The 24,612-nt window shown below is 43.8% G+C and overlaps 1 protein-coding gene across 1 annotated transcript in view; it reads left to right on the top strand.

Annotated features, from left to right (window-relative positions):
• Positions 1-24,612, top strand: part of Adam12 (ADAM metallopeptidase domain 12) — a 324,955-nt gene that overhangs the window by 27,498 nt on the left and 272,845 nt on the right. Inside the window, exon 2 of the mRNA XM_021194809.2 lies at positions 24,324-24,421. Coding sequence (XP_021050468.1) covers positions 24,324-24,421 — 98 coding nt within the window. The remainder of the gene's footprint in view (positions 1-24,323; positions 24,422-24,612) is intronic.

The following is a 24,612-nucleotide window of genomic DNA, read 5'->3' as shown; positions in this document are numbered from 1 at the left end:
CTCTCGCTCTCTCTCTCTCTCTCTCTCTCTCTCTCGTGATGGAGTACCAGAAGGATGGCTCAGTGCTAGAGGTGCTTATGTGCAAGCCTGATGTCTTGAGTCGTTCTCGGATCCCATGAAGTAGCAGGAGAGGACAGAGTTCCGAGCCTCCACACATGGTATAAACCTGCTGTAGCTAGATCCATCAGGGATCACCTAAATTACCCAGGGCTTTCTCCCAAAGGCATCCTTGATATATGCCATTGTTTCTTCCTTGTAGGGTTGAGGAGTGGGGGGCGGGGATGAAGGTATATATGACTAATGGGTGTTTGTTCACATAAAAACATGAAGTCAGAAGGTGGAGAAGTTGATGGAGTTTTTTAAATTTGGTATTATAGTTGAATTTTCTGTTTTTAAAGAAATCAATTTGAGATTCTTGATTTTTAGATCGTCACTTCTTGTTTCTTGGCCAGTTTGTTATTGAGGGATTTGTCTTCCTGCAATTGATTTATTAAGGGCTATTTACATATTGTGGCACTACCCTTTTGTAAGCCATAGTTTTATATGAATAGCATTATCATCTATCTTCGACTATACATTTTAGATATTTTTTTCACCCGTGGTTGTTTTTCTTTCCTTGTCATTGTAAATGGAATCCAATTTTCAGTTTTATTTTAGTAATGGCATTTTTTTATATTGATTTACACATGTACATTTGGAGACTGGTTTGTCTATTAAAATATCATGTTTCTTTTTAGAAGAGATTCAGCTGACTTTTCTGGGTTTCCTAGGTAACTAATTGTACTACCTATAAATAATTTCTTTTTTCTTACATTTATTTCTCAGACTTCTTTTTTTATTGCTTTACTGCAGTGAATCAAAGATACACCATAGGTTTACAAATGTATGCAAATAGCAGGCATCCTTCAGGTCCAGCCACAGTATGAAGGTTCCCAGTGCCCTGCTGCTGTCTGAAGAACTGACTGTTGAATCGAGGAGCGAGTTAATTATTTTAAGGCGGCATCTATTTCTAGTTTTCAGGTTGGACTTTCAAAAATAATCAGCTTTGGATATTGAATTATGTGAATTATATCAACTGGATTTGGAAGCAAGGCTCAGTCTTCTTTCTCTTACCTTTCTCTCCCTCTTTGGCTTATTGATGCAAATATTAATTGACAACATGTCATTGCTAGAAAAATGGGTATGATTGCATCAGAGAATTCTTGCATTTTAGGGGACATATTCAACTCTGTCAAGATATAACACATTTATAGTTGTCATACTTAGGTTCAGGGTAAAGGGATTTTACATTTGTGTGTGTGTGTGTGTGTGTCTGTGTGTCTGTGTGTCTGTGTATCTGCATGCCTACCTGCCTGCCTGTCTGTCTGTCTGTTTTCAACTCATCCCACATAATACCCTTCCTCTCAAATTCATGGCTTATTTTCCTTTAGCTACCATTGATACACACACACACACACACACACACACACACACACACACACAGAGAGAGAGAGAGAGAGAGAGAGAGAGAGAGAGAGAGAGAGAGAGAGAAACTCAAATATATGTCCATTAATTGACTACAGTTCGTTATGTAGGTGTGAGGCTTGTGAGATTTCTCCCATCTGTGTTGGTAGGTCACTTGGTATTGATATTGTTTACATTTTGTTTAGGGGATTATGTTTTTGAGATTTCATGGGTGCAGCTTCCCTCATATATAGAAGACACAAGCTTGCAGCTGATTTCCTGGGCCTCTGGCTCCTACAGTCTTTCTGCCTCCTCTTTGGTGATGCTCAATGAGCTTTATGGTATGGCTTGTGGTTGTGGTTGACACATCCACTGGGGCTGAGCAACCCTAATCACTTGTTCTCTACAATTTGACCCCTTGTGGCTTTCTGTCCTTATGTCCATCCACTACAAAAGGAAGGTCCTTCCATGTGGACTGAGTGCTAGACCTACCTGTGGGTGAAGATAAGTATTTAGAATGCAGCTAGAGACTATACTGCCTTTAGTTCATCTGTGTCCAACTGTCTCGGTAATACTTAAAGCATTTTGGGGCTGTTTCATATATTTTCATGTGAAATTATCATTTTCATTTTAAAAATTTAGTATGTAAACAGCATTCTGCCTGAATGTATGCCTGCAGATCAGAAGAGGGCACCAGATCTCATTATTCATGGTTATGAGTCATCACTTGGTTGCTGGAAATTGAACTCAGGACCTCTGGAAGAGCAGCCACTGCTCTCTACCTCTGAGACATCTCTCTAGCCCTATCATTTACTTTTTAAAGACAAATGTCTCACTACTTAGTCCTGGTGGACCTCAAACTCATAGATACCTGTCTGCCTCCACCCTTCCCACCCCCACGTGCTAGGATTAAAGTTATGTGCCACCGCATACTACTGCCCTGATACATAAACTCTTTAAACAAAAATTTTAGAAGTCTTCTATCTTTAAATATTTGTCCTTTTGCTGTAAGGAATTGTACTTAAAAGTTGACAGCAGAGCTCTTGTGTCATAGATTGTCTGTGCCCATTTTAAACCCAATGGCTATTGTAATAAATATGTTGGAAAACATCCATTTGCCTTTTGTGACGCTCCCCTAAAATGACATGAACATTGATTTAGAATCTCATTGATTGGAACCTGAGTATTTGTTTAAAACTTAGCTAGGTTTTCACAAAATCTTGCCCTAGTCAAGCCTGTAATGTTCTCTAGAAAATGGTCTATTTTCATCTGTATTTTTTTCCTTTTGAAGTCCGCTCTTAATTTAGTTTTGAATAGCCACTTTGAAAAGCCAATCAGAGAGGGGTGAAGAGGGAGGTGAAGGGGAGACCATGCTCATATACAGTACATAGTTATGAAAATGTTCTTATGTAACACGGTGTCATGTGCAATGAACATTCTTTGCGTTAATAATTCAAACTTCAAGCTGGGTGGTGGTGGCCCATGCCTTTGATCCCAGCACTCAGGAAGTAAAAGCAGATGGATCTCTGAGGTCAAGGCCAGCCTTGTCTATAGAGCAAGTTCAAGACAGCCAAGTCTACATAGAGAAACCGTGTCTTGAAAAGAAAATCAAACTTGTTTATAATTCCAAAGGCATTTGCATTATAACTGGCCACGATGGGTATGCAATAAAGGAGTGACTGGATTTTAGAAATCTAGCAGAAAGTGGAAATCCACACAGTCTCGCAATCACTAGGCTTTCCCATTTTCTCACTGATGTGCACTGTGGGTCTACATGCATGCCAGATCCTGTGGGTCTTTCTGCTGAGTCCTGCCTTATTCTTCCTATACACATAGCATCCCTTGTTCTTTGGAAGTTGATGCTTTTGGAAGTTGAAGGGCAGAGTCCAATGATCTTAATATGGCATCAACCAAGGATATAGTCTTGAACTTTTTCATAGTAAAAATTACTTCTTGGATCCCCAAGGATGCCAGCAACAATCTACAAATCTACTCTCCTCTTCCAAATGATGAAGGGCTGGCTAGGAAGTTGTGATGGTTAATGCTGATTGTCAACGTGACATGACGTGGAATCTAGGAGACAAGTCTCCAGGGACTAGTAAGGGATTATCTCGGTGAGGTTAATTGAGGTGTGAAGATATTAATTGAGGAGATAAATAGAGGTGATAAATAGAAGAGCATCTTTCCCTGGGCTTGAGGACTAGATTGAATAAAAGGCTGAAGGCATCAGCTGAGCCGAGAGCATTCATTCATTTGTTCTCTGCTTCCTAACTGCTGGTGCAGTGTGGCCAGCTCCTTTAAGCTCCTGCTGCCTTGACTTCCCTGTCATGATGGAAGCCAGGCCAGGATCTCAAGAAGGAACTCAAAACAGGAAACCATGAAGGAACACTCCTTGTTGGCTTGCTTCCAGACCCATGCTTAGTTAGTTTTGTTGTACAGCCCAGGTTCCCCTACTTAGGGAATGAAGCTGCCTATAGTGGGCAGACACCTCCCGCATTAACTACTGATCAAGACAATCACCATAGAGAGCCAAAATGGTCTAGGTAATTCTTCAATAGAGTCATTCTTCTCAGATTATGTCAAGTTAGCAATTAGAGCTAACCAGGACGTAGACTAAGACTAGCAAAATTGTGGTATGGGCTCCACTCTTGGAGTGTGATGCCCACAACTGTTTATGGCAGAGCCCTTGAATGGTTACAGAAAAGAGTCTTCTTTTCTTTTTAGGAACTCGCGGGGGGGGGGGTGCTCATCATGAAGCCTCCCAGAAGGTACAGGTGCCAGAAGGCTGGGCCTGGATTCAACTAGCTTTGCTCATTTACGGAGAGCAGTTAGTATCACTGGTTATAAACCTCTGTCCTTCCCAAATCTTGCTCTCAGGAATCCTCACACTACTGACCTTTCATGGACAGGTGGAGGACCCTGCAAATCAAACGGCAAGAAACAAGTGGGTGCAAGCAGTGTGTGCAGTTTGCTCACTGAGTATCTCCCTATGTGCTGTTTGCTCACTGAGTATCTCCTTACGCAGTCTGCTTTCCTAGCCCCAGTTGCTACCCTGCCTGCTTTTCTGTGTGCTTACAATCCTTGTCCCTGGGGAAGCCTCCTTGAACTCTGTCCTCACACCCCTTCTCCTGGTTCCTTTCTCAAGGCGGATGGGGCTATGATTGGCATTGTCTCTAGGCATTCTGCCACCTTTTTTGACACAGTTGTCTTCCTACTTGGACTCTGAACTCTGTCGTCACTGACCTTGTAACCTTTGATTGTCAATGGACAGGACCAGCTGCTCGGTACAATCTGGCAGATTTCAAAACGATCTCATAGGGTTCTGAACTCGTGGGAACTGAGTTCTTGTCTGGCTTATCACTACCCAGAGGTAGGTGGTCATAGCTCTTGAGTATCTGGGCTGCTTGGTAGAAGAAACTTCAATGCCCCATACATGAAAGAAGATGTGCTCCAGCATGGTGGACAGGAACTGCTCTAATCACAGTGGCAAACAACCACAGCAAGAGCATCCTGTCTTTCAAGTTTAGGGTAGTAGCCAAAGGCCGTTAACTCAGTGGCCAGGTTGTCTGATGTACAGAATGATGTGCACCAAAACCATCCACTAGGAATTCACTATGAATATGCACAGCTTGATTTCTGCCAGAAATAGCATTGCATGTATGTCATGGTAGTGAGAACTTGTTATCTAGCTCCTTAAGTAATTAAACATAGATCAGAGCGGTCAGCCATGGACTGAGTAGTCCATACAGAACCCAGAATCCCAATGCAACCTGAGAACCACTTTCATGGAGTTTTTGGTAGGCATCACCAGAACTAGTATTAGATACTTTTTCTTTCTCTGGCACGAGTCTGCCAAGAACTGGAATATCGTCATGGCCCACTGCTTGGGTTATGTCTGAAGGCTAGAGAGGGCTCAGCTCTAGACTCTGGAGTATGTGGACATACATGAAGCTGGCCTAAAGAACCCATGGAGGTTTGGTCCCCTTTTCAGCAATGGGAATGCTGGGAAAACAATGCAGACCTGAATATATTATCCTGCCGATGAACACTGATATTTTGTTTTTGGATGCTGGACTCTTGACTATGTAGAAGTAATTTTTATGCATTCAGCTCGAGAGCCCCTTCCGTCTCTTTCACATCCATTTAACACATTTATTCAGCATGTGATAGGTCCAAGGGGCTATGTCCAAGAGCTCAGAGGCCAGAAAGTCACATTTTCTCTTAGCACTTTGTGTCCAGGTCATACCAGTACACCGATGCATTGACCACATGATGGGAAGAAGAATCTTAGTACTTAAAGAATCAGACCAAGGCTCCTGTGTGAGCCTCAGATGGGGATGTGACATGCTGTGAGAATGCTTGGTGACATCTACTGAGACTGAGAACTGGCCTGCCTGTGAAAGTGTGCCCTATTGATTAACTCCATTGTGGCTGGGAGAGGGTGAAGCTTGCAGGAGCCAGTCATGACCAGACTCTCTGTAGTAAGGTAGAACAGGAGGAAAGCTAACACTGTGAGTCAAGAGACAAAGCAAAGAGTCAGTGTCCCAGGTTACCAGGCTACTTTGGGGCTGAGCAGGAAGGCGCTGGGCCTCTGGTGGTTATTCTTTGGTGCTCTCTACCAAACCCTGGCTCCTGTGAAGTCCTGACTACCGCCCTTCCTCCAAGTCTGCTTGATGTGAAACAGGAAAAGGTTGGGAATATGCTGACAAATGGGAGCCCTGCCACCTGCACGAGCAGAGATGCTTTTGCAGGTGAGAGAGACAGCACAGAGATTGGGACTGATGACAACTCTGTTCAGAAGTAATGGGAGCAAGGAAGATAGAAGGCTTAGATTCTTCCTCTAGCTTGTATGTTTGTGTGGGTATGTGCGCATGAGTGTGTTTGTGTGCGTGCGTGTGCATGTGTGTGTGTATGTGTGTACATGTGTGTGCGTGTGCATGCATGCACAACATACATAGAAACCAGAGATCAGTCTCAGGAGTCATGTCTCGGGAGCCATCCACCTTCTGTCTGAGACAGGGTCTCTCCATGGCTTGGAACTTGTCTAGTAGGCTGAGAACCAGAGAAGCCTAAGAGATCTGCCCATTTCTACTTCTCCAGCATCAGGATTACTAGTACATACCCTTACACCCAGTTTTGTTTTGTTTTTTTTTCATGTGGGTTCTGGGGATTGAACTCATGTCCTCATGTTTACAAGGCAAGCACTTTAATGATGGAGCCATCTCCCTAGCCTGGAAGGCCTAGGTTTGAGCTGCCTGCCAGCAATGTGAGCTCTGGGAAGGGCCAGTTTCCTGAAGCTCATTGCTCTACTCTGTGTAGAGTAGGTGAACAAATCCTACTAGGTGGACTGCTGTATCTTTGCCCACCTGTGTAAGATGGCATATGTGGGTACATCAACAGGAGATTGCTTTTACAACAGGGGCAACATACCCAGCACCCCAGAGAAAGTCCGGAGGACATGAGTTGAGCTGGACACTTTGGCTGGAACTTTTCCAATCATTGTTAACACTGTCAGATAAACTGAGACTCCCTGTGAGTAGCCTCAGGTGGCTCTTGTTTTCCTTTGGGCTAAATTGCCCTCTTCTTACTTTAAGGAGGGCCTCCTAGGCCCGTCTGACCCTCAAAATCTGTGGGACTCAAGATGAGCATTCCCTCCATGTGGCTCTGATTTGTGCTGATATAGTCAAGTTGAGGAATATAAATCACATGATTTCCACAGAAAATCAATGTGACAATTTCTCTGCTCCCCACCCCACAGCTCTCATGAACAGCAATCTTGAGGATGCGCTGTAAAAGTGGAATTAGAGTCTGTGCCAGTGCCCAGACCCTGCCTGCTTGTAGCCGTTTCAGTTTTTCCATTTTCCTTCTTGGGAACAGGGAGGGGGATTGAAATATTTACAAGAACATCGTTGGCCAGCCAGTGGCAAATATCGCCTGCTGTCTAATAAACTGGGCCCGTGTCTACACGCTATCCCATAGTAGGGAGGAAAAATGAGAAAGTAACTGTCTGCAAATATCTGGCTTTTCGATGCCGAAGAAGAAATAACTGCATTTGGGTATTTTGAACTTTCATCTAGAAATGCCCTTCAGGAGAACACCTCAGGGCAGGCAGCCTCCCAGATTATGCGCATGCACGGAGAAAGCCACCTGCTGCAGCCTATCGATTTGACATATAGTTTTCCTAGATTATGGAGACACTTGAATTGCAGCGGGTAGAAGGCCCTTCTGAAGTTTGCTACTATGTGAGTGCCACCCTGGATAATGGCGATCTGAGCTTGTGTTTTTCCAGGAGCGCTTCCCCTTTGAATAAGGAGTTATGCAAATATTTGGCTTATGGCGGATACATTTGGATTCTTGTCCCGAACTTTATAACAATTGCATACTGAAACAGGCGACTCTGGCAGGAGCCCCCTCATAAACTACGCTTTTTTTTAAACATATTTTAAAAGCAAATAATTTTGATATTGCGGTCGGCTGCAGACATCATTTGTGCCTTAGCCAGGATATTATTTGAGAACTGCAAAGCTTGCTAGGTATGACATCCGTATATAAACCATGTGTTAGAAAGATATAAATTCAGTTTTGAAATATTTGTTAGACTGCTCTTGGCTTTCTGTCCATGCCAAACCTGTGTTCTGGCGACAGATGGAGTCGGGTGAGCCCTGAATGAAACACTTGGGGGTGTGTGTGTCTTCCAGCAGTTGGGTATAAAGCCTCTGATTGTCTAGAGGTCTGCTCGTCTCCTCTGCCCCCTTTAACTACATCGCCATGGTATTCAGTCTTGAATTTTGTGTCATAGAAAAGATGTCTCTCTGTGCTATAAATTGATGAGTATATTTGAGCCACTCTCACGTTAACTTTACATTTTTAAAATTAGGACATTTTCGTGAATGAAGTTTTCTACCTTGTGGGCCTGCAAACGATTCAAGAAAGGCTGGATCTGGGGTTGTCAGGCAAAATAGAAGACATTGTGGAAACATAAAATGCACATGGACACACACACACACACACACACACAAATAAATGAAGAATAAGTTGCACAGGCTTATACTGATACTAAAAAATTAGTCATTGTTTTCCCAAAGTTTGGGTTTAGCTGAGTTCTTATGTTTTAATTTTCTAAATCTGGTGACTTGACCTGGATCCAACTTCACTGTTCACTCTCAAACGCAGTGACTGTCATCACATGCATCACCCCTCCCCCCCACAGAGATGAGGGATTAGTGAGCTTGGAAATGTCTGTGAGACAGAGGCAGAAGAAATCAGTCTAGCCGTCTTGTAGAACAAGGAACATTCATTCTATTAGAACAGAGCTTGAAGGTAGACAAAGCACATGCTATTGCTGACTGGTCTCAGCTCTCCAGATATATATTCATCCCCTTCATTTCCCTTCTGGTAGGCAGAGAGGAGACATAAGGGGCACTGTAGGAGGGAGAACCTTACTAGGCATCTGTCTATCTAAGCAGCCTTTCTCCTCCTCCTCCTCAGACCCCTGACGTCAGAACTCTCCCAATGGAAGCTTTTGGTGACATCTCAGCTGTGGTTGGGATGTCCATCTGCTCAGAGTGTGTCTACTTCCAGTCTCCTCTGGTTAATGCACTGCTTCCAGCAGGCAGAAATGGATGGGACTCGAGGGAGAGACACTCGGGAGACAGAGGCTCGGGAGAGGCCTCTCCTTCTTCCCTCTGCAAACTTTTAAAAATTATTGTTGTCGTCCTTGTTGTTATTGTGCAAAGGAGAAGAAGAAGGGGAGAAAAAGAGGGAGAGGGGGAGAGGAAAAACACAATGTATGTGTGGGGGCATGTATGTCACGGTATGCATATAAAGGCCAGGGAGTCTAGGCAGTCAGTTCTCTCTTTCCATCTTTATGGCTCTGGGGATCAAACTCGGGTTATCTGGCAAGTTCCTTTACCTGCTGAGCCATCTCTCAGTTCCAGTGCTAACGTTTCAAGCACTGCTTTGATGTTATTTCTGTTTGCATGTGCAGGTATGTTTATGTGTTCACATGTGTGCACCTATTGGGGGTGGGGTGCGGTGAGGATATGCATGTACATGGAGGCTAGAGGACAACCTTGGGTACCATTCCTCAGAAATCATTCACCGTACTTTTTAAGGCAAGATATCTGGGCACACCAGTCAAGCCAGACCCAGCAAAGGAAATAAGGCAGCCCTAGCCACAAACAATCCTTCTGGCGGCATTCCCAGGGCTAGTGGAGGGTAGGCATGGGAGAGTTCACCTCCTTACATGGTTCCAGCGGTTTACCCTAATAATAACCAATAAGCACTCATTCTTTCTATAATTTTTTTCCATAGAAGTATATGGTGTGGTCAGAGGCTAAGAGAAGAAAAGAGTGAGTGAGCTTGAGGCATTGACAGCTACCCTGTCCCAAGGCAGGGAGCCAGGCTGGCATATCAGTGCACATGCATTTAGAGCAACTGGTAAATTTTTAATGTGTACTTGAAACCAAGGCATTGATTCTCAGTTCTTTGGTCTTCGTGTTCTGACTAAACACCTGTAGCCATCCTCAGACGAGGCTGGCACTGTCTGCTCTGCTGTAGCCATCCTCAGACGAGGCTGGCACTGTCTGCTCTGCTGTAGCCATCCTCAGATGAGGCTGGCACTGTCTGCTCTGTACACAGGTCAGAGTCAGAGTAGGTGTTATGGTAAGGGGAAAAGTCTCCAAAAGCTTAAAAGTTTAAAAGCTTCTAAATTAAGCAACTTTACTTGCATTTAGAAAACTTTAATTTAAAGCTAAGCAATAATTTGGAGACACCAAATCATGCTGTTTAGTTTTAAAACTGAGTACGAGCCAGTCAACGCTATTTAAAAAATGCTCCTAGGTCAAGCCATATGCCTCACAGATACTTGCCAAGTTGAATACATTAGGAGTTCTCTGAACTCGGATCTGGAATTCGATGTTGTAATAGTTTGAGTTGTTTTATTTCACTATCTAAATTAGGATTTTTTTTTTCAAAGTTAACAGTCAGAACCAGCAGCTGGAAAACCAAAATCGTTTTGCACACACATCCAGACTGTCTCAACTTTATCATTGGTTATTGGGTCCTAGGTCTGTCACTCCGGTGCAGTCACCCTCACTGCGTCAAGCCCTCCTCCCAAGCGGCATTTGTTTTCCTGCCTGTTCTCAGTTCATCCCAAGCAAACCATAGGAAGTAAACGCTTCACAGGTGGGAAGAGAGGAAGGGAGAGCAGGGTCTCTCCCACTGCCTTTCCTAATTCAAAAGATATCTCCTCACAGGAATGTATGTGATGCATCGCTAAAACCATCACTTGGGTTGAAACTCAAAGTGTATTTTTTTTTTTCATGAAGGAAAAGAAGTATTCTAAATGGTATCAAAAGTCCCAACTACATCATGAGTTAGTAAGTATCTGAGGGCTGGCCTTAGGAAGTCAAGAGGTCTATAGATAATGAACTTGAAATGCCTGTAATGAACCCACGCGTTCTGAGTTCTGCTCTACTCTTTGGGGCTTAGTGTGCCCAGGGCCAGCATAGCAGGTGGATCCTCTTGAACAGAAAAAGCAAGATCTGGTTCCTGTGATGACGGTTTCCATTATGGACCCTTACTTGCCTACTCTGATCTTAATTTGGCTCCTGAAGGAAGCCTTCCTGCTGGGTAGATAATGAGCCAAATGTTTCAGATGAGGATTAGAGCGGACACCGCACATCTTTCTCATTAAAAATAAGTAAATTAGAATTTTGGCTCGTAAATAAGGCTCACGTGAATTGTTCTCTGTGCATCATCCTGTGAGAGAGCAAACATTGCCATGCCTATCAGAGCAGTGAAGCAGAGTCAGGCTTTAGACATCCTCCCCGCCCTTACATCATCATCATCAACAACCAGCCATGGACAGTTTTGATTTGTTCCATAGTGTTTCTCTGCATGAATATTTGTCTATGCCTGGGAATATAGCAGAGAACTTGACAGTCAATGCCCAGTTTTGATTAAATGTGAGGCAGTAGAGACAGACAAAAGGGTAAATAGATAAAATAAGTTTGTGTCATGATAAGTGCATGAAGGAATCGAACAAGATGAAGGGCTGAAGAGGAACTGAGTCTGAGGGGAAGGGTAGCTGCTCTGAGGAGGGTTAGGGGCGGGGTTAGGGGCAGGGTCTGAGGAGGGTTAGGGGAGGGGTCTGAGGAGGGTTAGGGGAGGGGCTTGGGGAGGGGGTCCCATGAAGATGTGAGAACAAGCTCTTCTCCACATCGAGAAGGAGAACTGCAAAGACAGACATGGTGGGCATGAAAAGGATAAGGAAGGTGGCACTTGCTGGAGGTGGCCTCTCCAGCTTGCTGCGCTTGGCAGAGCAGTTCATTTCATTCAGAGTTTCCTGGCCAGCCTGGCCAGTGTAGCCATTGTTGTGCAGAGTGTCATCCATGTTCCTTTACTGTTTTTTATAACCTGTGCTCAACTCCGTGTTTGTATCGCAGGAGGAACTGCCATCCAAACTTCAGACGCTGCTGCTAGGTGGAAAATGTTTCCAGGATGAGTCAGCTTATGTCTCCACACCCAAAATTCAAACTTGGCCTCGGAAGGCCGGCCATGACCTGGACTTTGTCTCCTGTCTATGACCACAGATTATCCTTTTTTAACCACGCTAATTGTGTTCCAAGAACACAGTTAGCCTCCTACTGCCCATTCTCCTGACAAATAAGCAGACAGACAAACAAACAAACAGAAATGGCCAAACCCCTGACAGGCATTTTTCTCTTATCCAATGTCTTTCTCTATTTAAGATTAGAGGAGAATCTGTATGTGCCTCAAGCCAGTTTCAGGCATTGACAGCTACTCTGGTCTAGTACTTGGTGCTGGGCTCTCAGATATAAGGACTAGCATCTCAGAGAACTGAAGTCCATTTAGACCAAGGACTGCATCAATTGGTAGATTTTAAACTGGATGATGGCAGTGTTCACTTAAGTAGTAGTGGTTTTAGAAGTCAGAAAGAGAACAAGAGCCAAACACTCAACTGGACTAGTTGACTTGATAAAACAAAGAGTGTGTCAAAGAAGAAGCCACCCACTCATGTAGCTTAGGGGGAAGTGGTGCTCACCTGATCAAAGGATGGATGCAAACCCCTTATTTTTAAGCATGTTGAAAAGGCGGCCACAACTGCTGAGAAGACCAACATTAGCATGCCCAGGAGATAGTTTGGACTGTGCTTGGGTGCAGAAGTGAAGAATACTGCTTTGGAATTCATCAGCAGTAAGAGAGATGGTCAGAAGAAGAGGGCAGGCTAGGGGAGATGGCTCAGCTAGTAAAGTGATGGCCAATGTGTGGTGGTTTGAATGTGGGTGTCCCTCACGGGCTCATTGGGTGAGCACTTGGTCTCCAGTTGGTGGCGCTGTTCTTGGAACCTTTGGGAGCTGGATCCCTGCTGGAAGAAGGCATTTCTAACCTTCTCTCCACTTTCTGTTCCCTCTCTCTGCTTCCCATGTGCAGAAGAGAAATGCTCAGCCAGCTTACTGCTCCTGTTGCCATTCCGTTATGAATGTTCGCTCTCTCTGCATCCTATGTGCAGATGAGATATGATTAGCCAACTTACCGCTCCTGTTGCCATGCCATTATGAACGTCCCCTCTGGAACCACAAGCCAGAATAAGCCCTTCTACACTCTGCCTTGGTCATAGCGTTCTTTCATAGCAACTACTACAGTACACAAGCATAAGGATCTGGTGGTTTCAATAAACCTATGTTAAAAAATGCCAAGATGAGGGAACACTTGTAATCCTGGCACCAGAGAGGCTTATAACCTCAATCAGATCCCTATGGTCCAGGCTAGCTGACTGAGCCCCAGGTAATGAGAGACCCTACCTCAAAAAGCAAGATGACCCCTGTGGAACAGCATCCATAGTTGACCTAAAGACTCAATACACACATGCACATATGCACGATCACCTTCCTGCACAAGCATGAACACACACATACACACTTACACACACTCCAATATTACATTTTTAAAGAGTAGAAGACAAATATGACATCATTAGGAACAGGCATGGCTTTGGTAAACGTGGTGTAAAATGTCAGGTGGTGGAGCAGGGATGTTAAGGCATACCCTTAGATGGTCCAGGGTTGTTGGGGAGCACTCTTAGTAGGAGGGAGGATGTTATGGACCACTCTTAGATGCAGCAAATCTAAGATTCATTAAGCTCTAAAAAAGATATTAGGGGCATTCTTAGTTGGAGAAAGGATGTTAGGGAACACTCTTGGCTGGAGCAAGGATGTTAGGGAGTTCTCTGGGAAAGAGCAAGGATGTTAGCAGTATTCTTAATTAGAGGAAGGATGCTAGAGAGCATCCTTACATGGAGTGAAGATGTTAAGGAACAGTCTTAGAGACAGAGCTTCTTGTAGCTACAGAGTGACATTTTCATTACTGCGTAATTCATTAAATGAAGTATTTCCTTTTTTTTCTTTTGCTTGTCATTTTCTTTTTTTATTAGATATTTTCTTCATTTACATTTCAAATGCTATCCAGAAAGTCCCCTATACCCTCCCCCCCATCCTGATACACAACCCACCCACTCCTGCTTCCTGGCCCTGGCATTCCCCTATACTGGGGCATATAATCTTTGCAAGACCAAGGGCCTCTCCTCCTATTGATGGCCAACTAGACCATTCTCTGCTACATATGCAACTAGAGACACAAGCTCTGGGGGGGGGGAAGGTGGTTACTGGTTAGTTCATATTGTTGTTGTTCCTCCTATAGGGTTGCAGATCCCTTCAGCTCCTTGGGTANTTTCTCTAGCTCCTTNNTTGGGGGCCCTGTGTTCCATCCAATAGATGACTGTGAGCATCCACTTCTGTATTTGCCAGGCACTGGCATAGCCTCACAAAAGACAGCTATATCAGGGTCCTGTCAGCAAAATCTTGCTGGCATATGCAATAGTTTCTGGGTTTGTTGGTTGTTTATGGGATGGATCCCCGGGTGGGGCAGTCTCTGGATGGTCCTTCCTTCCATCTCAGTTCTGAACTTTGTCTCTGTAACTCCTTCCTTGGGTATTTTGATCCCCTTTCTAAGGAGGAATGAAGTATCCACACTTTGGTCTTCCTTCTACTTGAGTTTCATGTGTTTTGTAATTTGTATCTTGGGTATTCTAAGTTTCTGGGCTACTATCCACTTATCAGTGAGTGCATATCATGTGAGTTCTTTTGTTATTGGGTTACCTCACTCAGCATGATATTCTCCAGATCCATCCATTTGTCTAAGAATTTCATGAATTTGTTGTTTTTAATAGCTGAGTAGTACTCCATTGTGTAAATGTACCACATTTTCTGTATCCATTCCTCTGTTGAGGGACATCTGGGTTCTTTCCAGCTTCTGGCTATTATAAATAAGGCTGCTATGAACATAGTGGGGCATGTGTCCTTAATACCAGTTGAAACATCTTCTGGTTATATGCCCAGGAGAGGTGTTGCTGGATCTTCTGGTAGTACTATGTCCAATTTTCTGAGGAACCACCAGACTGATTTCCAGAGTGGTTGTACCAGCTTGAAATGCAGTGTTTCTTAAGCTGTGGATTGTGATCCCCTTGGAAGTTGTACAGTCCTTTCACATAATAGTAGCAACAGTACAGTTATAGAGTAGCAATGAAAATAGTTTTGTGGTGGTGGGGTCACCAGACATGAGAAAGTATATTAAAGGGTTGTAGCATTTGGAAGGTTGAGAGCTACTGTTTTAAAGTCCTACAGTGGAATACACTAGAACCCCCAAATACCTACTCATGTCCTTTTGCTATTAATGTCTAAAAATCCCTTCTAGGCTATAAATTTTGATGCTTATTTCCATTTTTCTCACTGTGTTACTTCTTACAAAGTAGGTTCAGAAGAGTTCTGACACCCTTTGTTCCATACCCTCCCCCACCCTCCACAACTGTTACAAGTGAACAGCTTCTCTTCTTCTAAGAGACAATGCAATGATGGCATTTGAAATGTAGTCAACTCTGCTTTTGCATTTAATCCTGATATTCATTTCTGGGCAACTACGAGAAAAACCTATACAATCCTCTGGTTCCACCATTGTCAAATGGGGCTTGTATGAGCCTCCACTGACCAGTCAAAGCTGGTAAGTTAGAAGCATATGCTGTGTATTCTCTTCCTCCTCACTCACGGGAGACCCATGGGGCCCAACAAGCTACATTTATGTGCAGTGGAGACAATGTGAATTTAGAGCATGTATCCATCTGAAATCTTTACTGGAAGCAATAACTATCTTTTTCTGCATTTCAAATTGATATCCAAAACATCTCTGCAGAACTATGATTGCTCCACAGAACTTGATTGCTCTTGTATCTAAATGGGCTCTGTCTTCTTCATGCTCGAGGCTGTGCCTAGTGGTGCCAGGAGAATTGTGGGGCTTGTCATCAGGAGCCCAGATGATAGATATTTTTCCATTTATTTTTTTCTCCATAATAAAAATAATATGTGCTGATTACAGAAAAATCAGGTCTGTATGAACATAAAGAAGAAAAACATAATGAATTCCTAGTGCCAGTGGCTCAAAGAAAACCAGCAGGAGCATGTGGCTTCTTTCCAAACACTGATCTGAAAGAACAGTTTGCCAAACTAAAGGGCATCAGGGTTCCCCCCTCCACATTCATGACTTCAGGGCATCCAGCTCTTCTTCTATATCTGTGATCCCATGATGTTCTTTCGCCAGTCTTCTTGGTGGACGATGGCCCTCAGCCTAAATGGACTCATAAAGGATTAGAGCCTTGGGAAATTCAGATTTCTTCCCCAAGGTCATACATATGTGGCATCTCTTTTGGTTTTTGGCAGTAGTGGGGTTTGAGCAGAGTGCCCTGTACATGCTAGAGAAGCACTCAACCATTAAGCTACATCCCAGGTCAGAGGTGCATGAAGGCATTTCTCACTCACCTGTGCCTGGGTTCTGTTTCAGCACCATTTTGTCAATGTACCATGTGTCAGTCACACCTTGAAGGTCCCAAGACCAAGTGGCTAGTCTCCTTTCACTTCTTTACTATCTTACAGGCTAAATAAAGGTCAATAAAAGTTTGTCTTCTGCTCAGCCTCTTGTTTTTCTATTCTCTAGAATGACCTGGAGTCCCCTGGAAGGGGCTTCCAATTTCCATCCACCTGCCTTTGCAAACTCTGGAAAGCCTTGTCTGTGAACCCCTCTGTGCTTATCTACAGCATCACCATCTCCTCTTCCTTCTGAATACACGTCAGCGTGGTAGGAGAAGTGACAAGCAAACATTACAGCTGCCTGGGGTCTGGAGCCCTGGTGGAGTCTGTCTGTGTCCAACCTTTCTTATACAGACTAAGCTCCTCCAGAAAATTATTCCTGCAAGATTCAGATTAGATCGTAAAAGGTTTTATGATTGGGCTATGTTTCATAACAGTTTTATATTTGTAGGGACATCAAGAAGCTCATACAAATGCTTCCCAGTTCCCCTCCAGTTGCTCCTATTCCCCCCACTTCTTACATTAACGTCATATGCATATTTGTTGTAACTCACATGCAAGGATAATGATATCACCATAACATCAAGTTAGGTTCGACCTTATTCATGCTTCATTGACTTTTACCCAGTGTGCCTTTCCTGTCTCTGAGCCCATGAAGGAACCAACAGTGCATTTAGCTGGCATTCCTCCTTGGTTTCTTTTTGCTTGAGGTGGAGTATCTCAGGTTGTTCTGGTGTTTTATGATACTTGGCAGTTTTGAAGAGCCTTGGTCAGGAACATTGTAAGATGCATCTTTGAGGGATGTATCTTAATGATGAGATTGAGTTATATATGATGTGTGGGTATTGGGGGGGCAGAAGTCAACTCCAAATATCATTTCTTAAAATCCACCCACCTTGTTTTATTATTTTAATTTTACTTATTTATGTTTATTGTGCATGTATGGGTGTTTTGCCTGCATGTATGTACATGCAACATGTGTGTGCAGTGCCTATGAAGACCAGAAGAGGGGGGTCATAACCCCTGTAACTAGAATTACAGATGACTGTGAGCCGTTATGTGGGTGTGAGGATTAGAACCCAGGCATATGTAAGTGCTCTTAACAGCTGGATCATATCTTCAGCCTCCACCTTGTTTTTGGAGACAGGGCCTCTCACTGGCCTGGTTAAGTTAGATGACCGGCTGCTGCACCCTAGGGATTCTCCTTTCTCTACTACCTCTAAGTTGGGATAACAACCAGGTGACACTACCTCCAGCATTCTTACATGAGTTCTGGGGAATCAAACTCACATGCTTGTATGGCAAGTACTTTACTACTGAGCTATCTCCCCAACCAAGTACAGATTTTGGGGAGGAAGATAGCTCATGCAACATACTGTCATGTCATACCAAGGGCATCTTCCACCCACATGGTGCATCCCTGCTAGTGCTGACCTTGATTGCTGGGCTGGGGCAGAGCCTGTCAGTCTCCTCCACTGCAAAGCTGCCCTTTTCAGCTTCATCTGCCTTTGACTCTGAGGATCTTTAAGTGTGTGTGTGTGTGTGTGTGTGTGTGTGTGTGTGTGTGTGTGTGCATGCGCGCACGTGTATTTTAAATTGAACTGCTAGTTTTCACGTAGAGAAGATGTAGATGGGATGAAAGGATGCTGCTGTTTTCTTGGTTAAGTCTGAAGATGTAAGTCTGAACAAAGAGTGTCTTTGTGTTAATGAGCACATCACCACCCCAGGACTCTGAAACAGGAAACTCCTAGATGGCTTCTGCCTGATTTGATGTAGGTCTTTGGTATTCAGGGCTAATAAAATGCTAAATGAGTTTCCAAGGCCTTGACCTGGCTTCTTTTCAGCTTAAGATGACTTCTTCAACTTTTTTTTTTTTTTTCTGTTAGACTTTTCCAAAGTGCATCACAATTCCATCTTGGCTCCTCCACCTGAGCCTCCTTTCTTCATTCTCTGTTGAGCACTGGTGGGAGTCTTCCTTTGAAGAGCTCAGTGGGTGATGCTTTGCTTTGTCTTGTCTTAGCATCCTCACCAGTGTGTCATCTCACTGCCAACTAAATCTCGACATTTTCAAATTTTTAATATGAACTGGTGGTGTTCACAGCAGCAGTTACACAAACACAGCACAAGGTCTAGATGCCTAGATCCTTATGTCCTAGACCAAGTTCACACAGTGTGGGTTTGTGACGATCCTCTCCTGCATGGCCTCATTTGTGATTGCTTAGTCCTGTGGCATCCCAACAGGAAAGAAAATGGTACTATGAGAATTCCAGCCCTCAGGGCAATGGTTCTCAACCTGTGGGTTGCGACCCTTTAGGGGTCGAATGACCTCTGCACAGAAGCCCCTTAAGACCATCAGATATATGTGCATTATGATTTGTAACAGTAGCAAAATTACAATTATGAAGTAGCAACAAAAATAATGTTATGATTGGGGTCTGTATTAGAGGGTTGCAGTATTAGGAAACTTGAAAACCACTGCCTTAAGGGTAGCCATAAAGTTGGCACATAAAGGACAGTTTGGAGCTAACTCATGGCTCCATGGTAGTGTACCCTACTGGTATGGTATCAGTCCCCATCTCTGGGGAGGAGGTGGAATCTTAGTCACTAGGAGGCCATGGTCTTAGTTTGGCATGCCATGGTTCTCCCTTTATAAGCTAGGCAAAGGAGGGATTGGGCCAAGCCAGAGCAGGTGTGGTTCAAGTAGAAGCCATGCTCTGGGTGACTTTGGTTGTGGCAGATGGGTCATTTTAGGGGATATCTTCTTCATTGTCTTTTCTGGAACATTCAAAGCCATCATTGAAATGATTCCTTTCTAAGGAGATGGGGCTATAGTCTATAACATCCTTTTTGACTGCCCTTAATCAGGTCTGAAAATGGCAGAAACTGATGAAAAGGCACACAGAGTATACACACAGACACACACACACACACACACACACACACACATGTTGAGGGGGAGGGAGATTTGCACATACATGAGGTGGGGCGGGCGGAGAATGAGAGTTCATTGTTGCAGAAGATAATTTGCATTAGAAATCAAAGTAGCTACTGTGTTGTTGTTGTTGTTGTTGTTTTCCATGATGAAGTTGTTATGAACTTACTCTTTATCCACACAGCAAATGGTGTGTTAGGTTTACCCAGGATCGAAGAGCCTGGAAGCTTTTTTCCCAGTATCAGCTGCCCACATTTCTTCTTTAGATAACAGTGAGTTTTGTCGATGCCCAAATACAGATTATAAAAAAACAAACTGTATACAAACTGTGCATTTTATAAGGTCATATTTTCTGAATGTATGCATCATTCAAGACCTCCTTTTACGGTTTGTCAACAAGATAGCTGCATAAAATATATCCTGATATCTCACAGCTGTGCGTAATTCATCCTGTCTACCCATGCCGCACAAATAAAAATTTTATTTGTATCATCTAAAAGAAATACTAGTGCATAAATACATAAGCAAAGCTCATAAGAAACAGCCTTCTGACCACAGATCCCGTGGAGGGGATATTGTGCAACCAATTAAAAAGCTCAGAGATGGCTCCATTATTCCTGTACACAGATAATAAACACTGTACTCAGCAAATAGTACAGTTATGCAACTTCTCCAGAGCCTTGCAAAATGTCTCACAAGCATTGGCCCAGTCTGCCTTCAGATTCTCCGAGGAATATCTAGAAATAAAGTTTCTTTGTAAAGAACTTTGGAGCCAAAAGAGCCTTATTCTGGATTCAGAGCCTGGAAAAAAAATGTAGGTAAAAGGGAAGAGTGTTTAAAGTTGGGCACATTTGGCCCACAGGAAATCCAATAGCTATTGTTCTCTGCCACCAAGAATGCCCAAGGAACTGGTCCTGAAGGCTGAGAAACATCTTTCCATTGGGTTTGTTGGATCTCAGGATGATCAAATCCAAGTTCCTCTCCTTTACTGTCTGGTGTGTTCCTTATGTCCCTAACGTCAAGGTATCTCTCCTAGGAGAGCATATAGTGTGATAACTTGATTAGGGGACCATGCACCATCTCCTTCTATCTAAGCCAGCAGCTCAGGTGGACTGTTGAACGTGCAAAGACCTTGCCTCAAGCATCTGAAGCCTGTGGGGAAGTCTTCCAGGTCTCTCTCTGCCATGACTGAGAAGTATGGGGAAATATTCTTTGTCTTGCTAGGGTTGGGTCTCGGGGAATAGATGATACCAGTGCTAAATCTCGTCCTCTGTCCAGTTTATCAAACTCCAGAACAAGTGACTTTACCATCAACTACTTTAACAAACTGACTGATACTGACACTTTAACTCAAAGCTAGTGCCTTTATGTGGCAAGGACCCTAAGATGCCTGTGCCCACTTTCATGATAGTATGACTTGACTTCAAAGAACTCTACAGTAGCCATAGTCACTTGGAACCTGACATGGTTTTCAGTGGTGCTGGTGGTTCACAATTGCTGGTATCTTCAAAGGACTTTTGCCTAATTCAGGTACCCTACAGGCTCTCTCATAAGTACTTTTCATACTGTGATATGAATCTGCAGGAGCTACCTAACTGGATCAGAACCCACTATGATGTATGGGTCTCATAAAGTCCCAGGCACAGTAACCAGGTGTCACTGAGGTTCCCAAAACAATGCCTTAGGGACTAGCTGTAGCTGAGCTGCACTTTGTGTGACCATTTCCTAGGCTGATCACACTCTACCCATCACAAAAAGAAGATAACATTCACTTTTCTTGGCCGGTGTGATCTTCCTTCCACTGGGCCAGGAGAGTTCTCACCTGCCGATCTCAACTCATGTTCTTCAAAGCCAACCGTATCCCCAAAAGTTTTCGCCTGGCTTCTTTCTTCAAGAGTCTCATCTCCAGACACTCCCCTCACCGGTTTTTAATCTTGCTATCGTCTTTTTCTTGAGGCAGTGCTGAATTTTCAGGATAGAATCAAACATGATGCAGAGGATACAGAGGGTGGAGCTCCTCCCTCAGTCTCCCTCCACGGCACATGGGCTGCTCTTTGAACCAGCCTCACAGGCTGAGTGCCTCTTCTGCTCATGCTTGGGACTGGAAGTTAATTCAAAAAGTTTTGTCTAAATTCTAGAATATTTGCATGTGCATATGTTACCAGACATTTTGGAGATTCATGTATAAACACAAATATTCATTTATATTTGTATAAAAGAAAATTTTAAATATATATGTGTGTGCATGATAGAAGCCAAAGGTCAACATTTGGTGTTGCTATTAATTTTTCAAACCCCATTTTTAATGATGGTTCTTAAAAGCTTTAACCTCCCTTCTAGCCCACCACCCAGCAGAGGTAATAGAAAAGAAAGGTTATTAGGATATAGGAGAAGTGGACCTGTTGAGCAATAGTTCTTTGGAGCAAATCCCACTTATATTGTCAAGAAGTCAGCAGTTCAGTTCATAGGTCAGCAGCAGCAGCAGCTCGATCCACTTGCAAACACTTCACGATATACCAGCAGTCCAGTTCAGTAGTGTTGGGATAACAGCCAGGTCTCTGCATGAGTCAGCAGGAGAGACCAGGACCAGCAGAGATACCAGGAGAAGTTCTTTGTCATACTTCTTTCAATGGAGTGGAGATCTGTGAAGACCAGAGACCGAGAACCATTGCAAAGCTAGCTGTGGGAGCGAACAAGCCTCCTGTACTGTCTGGTGTGTTATTTATACTCCCTCCAAACATCACATGTCCTCCATGGGTCTTGCCTCAGCTTAGCAAAACTCCACATGAGTCTGTATTAGCTGACATCACTCTGCCAATTGGCCCATTTATGGTTCACATACTATTTAAACCCGTCTTCTGCATATACTTTATCACATTCAGTATTAGAGTATCTGCATTGTGACTGTGACATCACTAGGAGTCAGGCACTGAATTTTACACTGACGGTAGCATCTCAAGTTCAAGCATGTCTGTATGTGGGGTGGTTTCAGAGTCTGGATTCTCAGGTTAAGGATGCCCTGCTCATGTTTATTCTACTGTCTCTGGTCCAAGTATGCCCATCATAGGGTAGTTCCTTCTATGTCTATATGTTAGACATAGGACTGACACTACTGAGTCTCCTGGGGTGGAGTGTATTTAAGAGACCAGGGTGACCTAAGTAGAGAATGGGCTTTCTGAATGGAAGCATCTTAATGACAATGGGACCAGGAATCCATGCTGGCAAGCCCTTGATGCTCAACCTGTGAGCCCCCTGGAGGACACCAGAAAAAGACAGAGGGATTCCTGTTGTCAGCATGATGCACTGCCACAAGGTGGATTTCTGATGTCTTCCATTCAGACAGCCCCTTTCTTTCTCTCTAGCTTGTGCTCCCCTTATAGGTTCAGATGTCACCTCTGACCCACGGATTCATCTGAGCATTCTGGTCACGGTAGGAGTTTCTCTTCTGGGCTGTGACCAAATACTTAACAAAAGCAACTTTTTGAGTCCACAGCTCAAGGGAGGGCTCCATCATGGCGGGAAAGACATGGCGTCGGGAGTCTGAGGCTCCTGGCCCCATTGCATCCACAGGGGGGAAGCCTAAGCCCGAATGTTGTTGCTTAGCTCACTGCTTTCCTTTTATTGCATCTGGAACTTCAGCCGTAGGAAGGTGTCACTGACTTTAGGGAGGGTCTTCCTACCTCAGCTAACCCAATTGTAAACTCCCTCTCAGACATGCCTAGAGACTTCTCTCCCAGCTCTAGCTAGCAGTAGTGAATATTAGTCACCCCAGCCCTTTTGTCCCCCCTCCCTCCATTACCTGACATGTGGCCATGTTCCTTTCTCCCTCTTCCCAAGGTGGCTGAGGTACTCAGTACATTTCTCTGCCTCTGGACATGTTCTTGACTTTTCACCCCATGCTACACAACAATCAGGAGTTTAGAAAGCTTGAGGCCAGCTCGAGACTGTTCTGGAAAGGCTACAGGAGACAGTTAACGTTCCAGTAGTAATCCTTTTGTAACCTGACTATAACTGCAGACTTCCACTTCGAGAATGATAAAACGGTGTGGATTTAGAAGTATTAAGGGAATTGTAAAATGTCTAGGATTAAAATTTCAATACCGTTTGTGCCCCATAAATATGAAGTCTTTAGTAACTTGAAACTGTGCGATTATGACTCAGGTCTGAAAATCATGAATTCTGGCTGAAGAAATGGGAATAACACGTGGGGAATCTGGTCCCATCCCTCACCTCCAGGCCCATGCTGTGAGCCCACCGAATAGCAAGTGTGTGACCTCATAGGCGAACAAGTCCAGAGAAATCACCATGCTGGCTATGAAAACGATACACCCTCTAGAAGAGAAAATGTTATTCTTTCCATCGGGTTTGCTTATGGAAATGGGGCAGAGTTGAACCTGTGGCCTGTCAGCCGCCTCAGACAAGACTCCAAGAGACAAGTGCATCGGATAGCTTTTCAAATGACTTTATTTAAAAATAAATAAGTGAATAAACCAGTCTAGTCAGTCTGAACTGGTAAATTAATTTTATCTATAGAATCACTTACCAGAACATATAAAATTAGACTTTCTAAGTGCCCAGAGGAGACTTGGCATTGTGTCTAACAGATTCACTGAGACTTAAGTAAATGGATTTAGTCTTAATACAGTTATGGCCTTGGGACTTTTAATAGAGTTGATCTTAAGTATACCACTAATTTATCATTTTTAAAAGTCACTGCATGTGCACTTTGGTTGCTAATTTAAGGACTGAATTATATACTTTGCCTGAACTAATAATCCAACAAGGATTACAGAAAAATTCAATTTGTTGTCTTTAAGGTACAATATTTTAATGTTGAGATTGACAGAGAATTTATTCGTTCTTAATGCCTCTGGTGATTTAATGAATTCTAGCATTTCCCTGGGCTCTTTCAACTTCCAAGTAATTTCACTGTGTCATTTTTGTAATAAGCTTCTGATGCCAAATTCTTCCACCAGAATGAAAACCCAGCTGCTTTTCTTTTGATTCAGGGATGAGTTCCTGGGACCAGAGAGGAGCTTACGAAGTGGCCAGAGCCTCCCTTCTGAGCAAGGACCCTGGGATCCCAGGACAGAACATCCCCGCCAAGGTCAGATGCTTGTTTTTCCCTTTCCCTTTCCTTTTCCCTTTCCCTTTCCTTTTCCCTTTCCCTTTCCTTTTCCCTTTCCCTTTCCCTTTCCCTTGCCCTTGCCCTTGCCCTTGCCCTTGCCCTTTTGCCCTTGCCCTTTTGCCCTTGCCCTTTTGCCCTTGCCCTTTTGCCCTTGCCCTTTTGCCCTTGCC

This window comes from Mus pahari, chromosome 1, assembly GCF_900095145.1.
Source record: "Mus pahari chromosome 1, PAHARI_EIJ_v1.1, whole genome shotgun sequence".
NCBI classification, from domain to species: Eukaryota; Metazoa; Chordata; class Mammalia; order Rodentia; family Muridae; genus Mus; species Mus pahari.
This window is presented reverse-complemented; position numbering and strand designations above follow the sequence as displayed.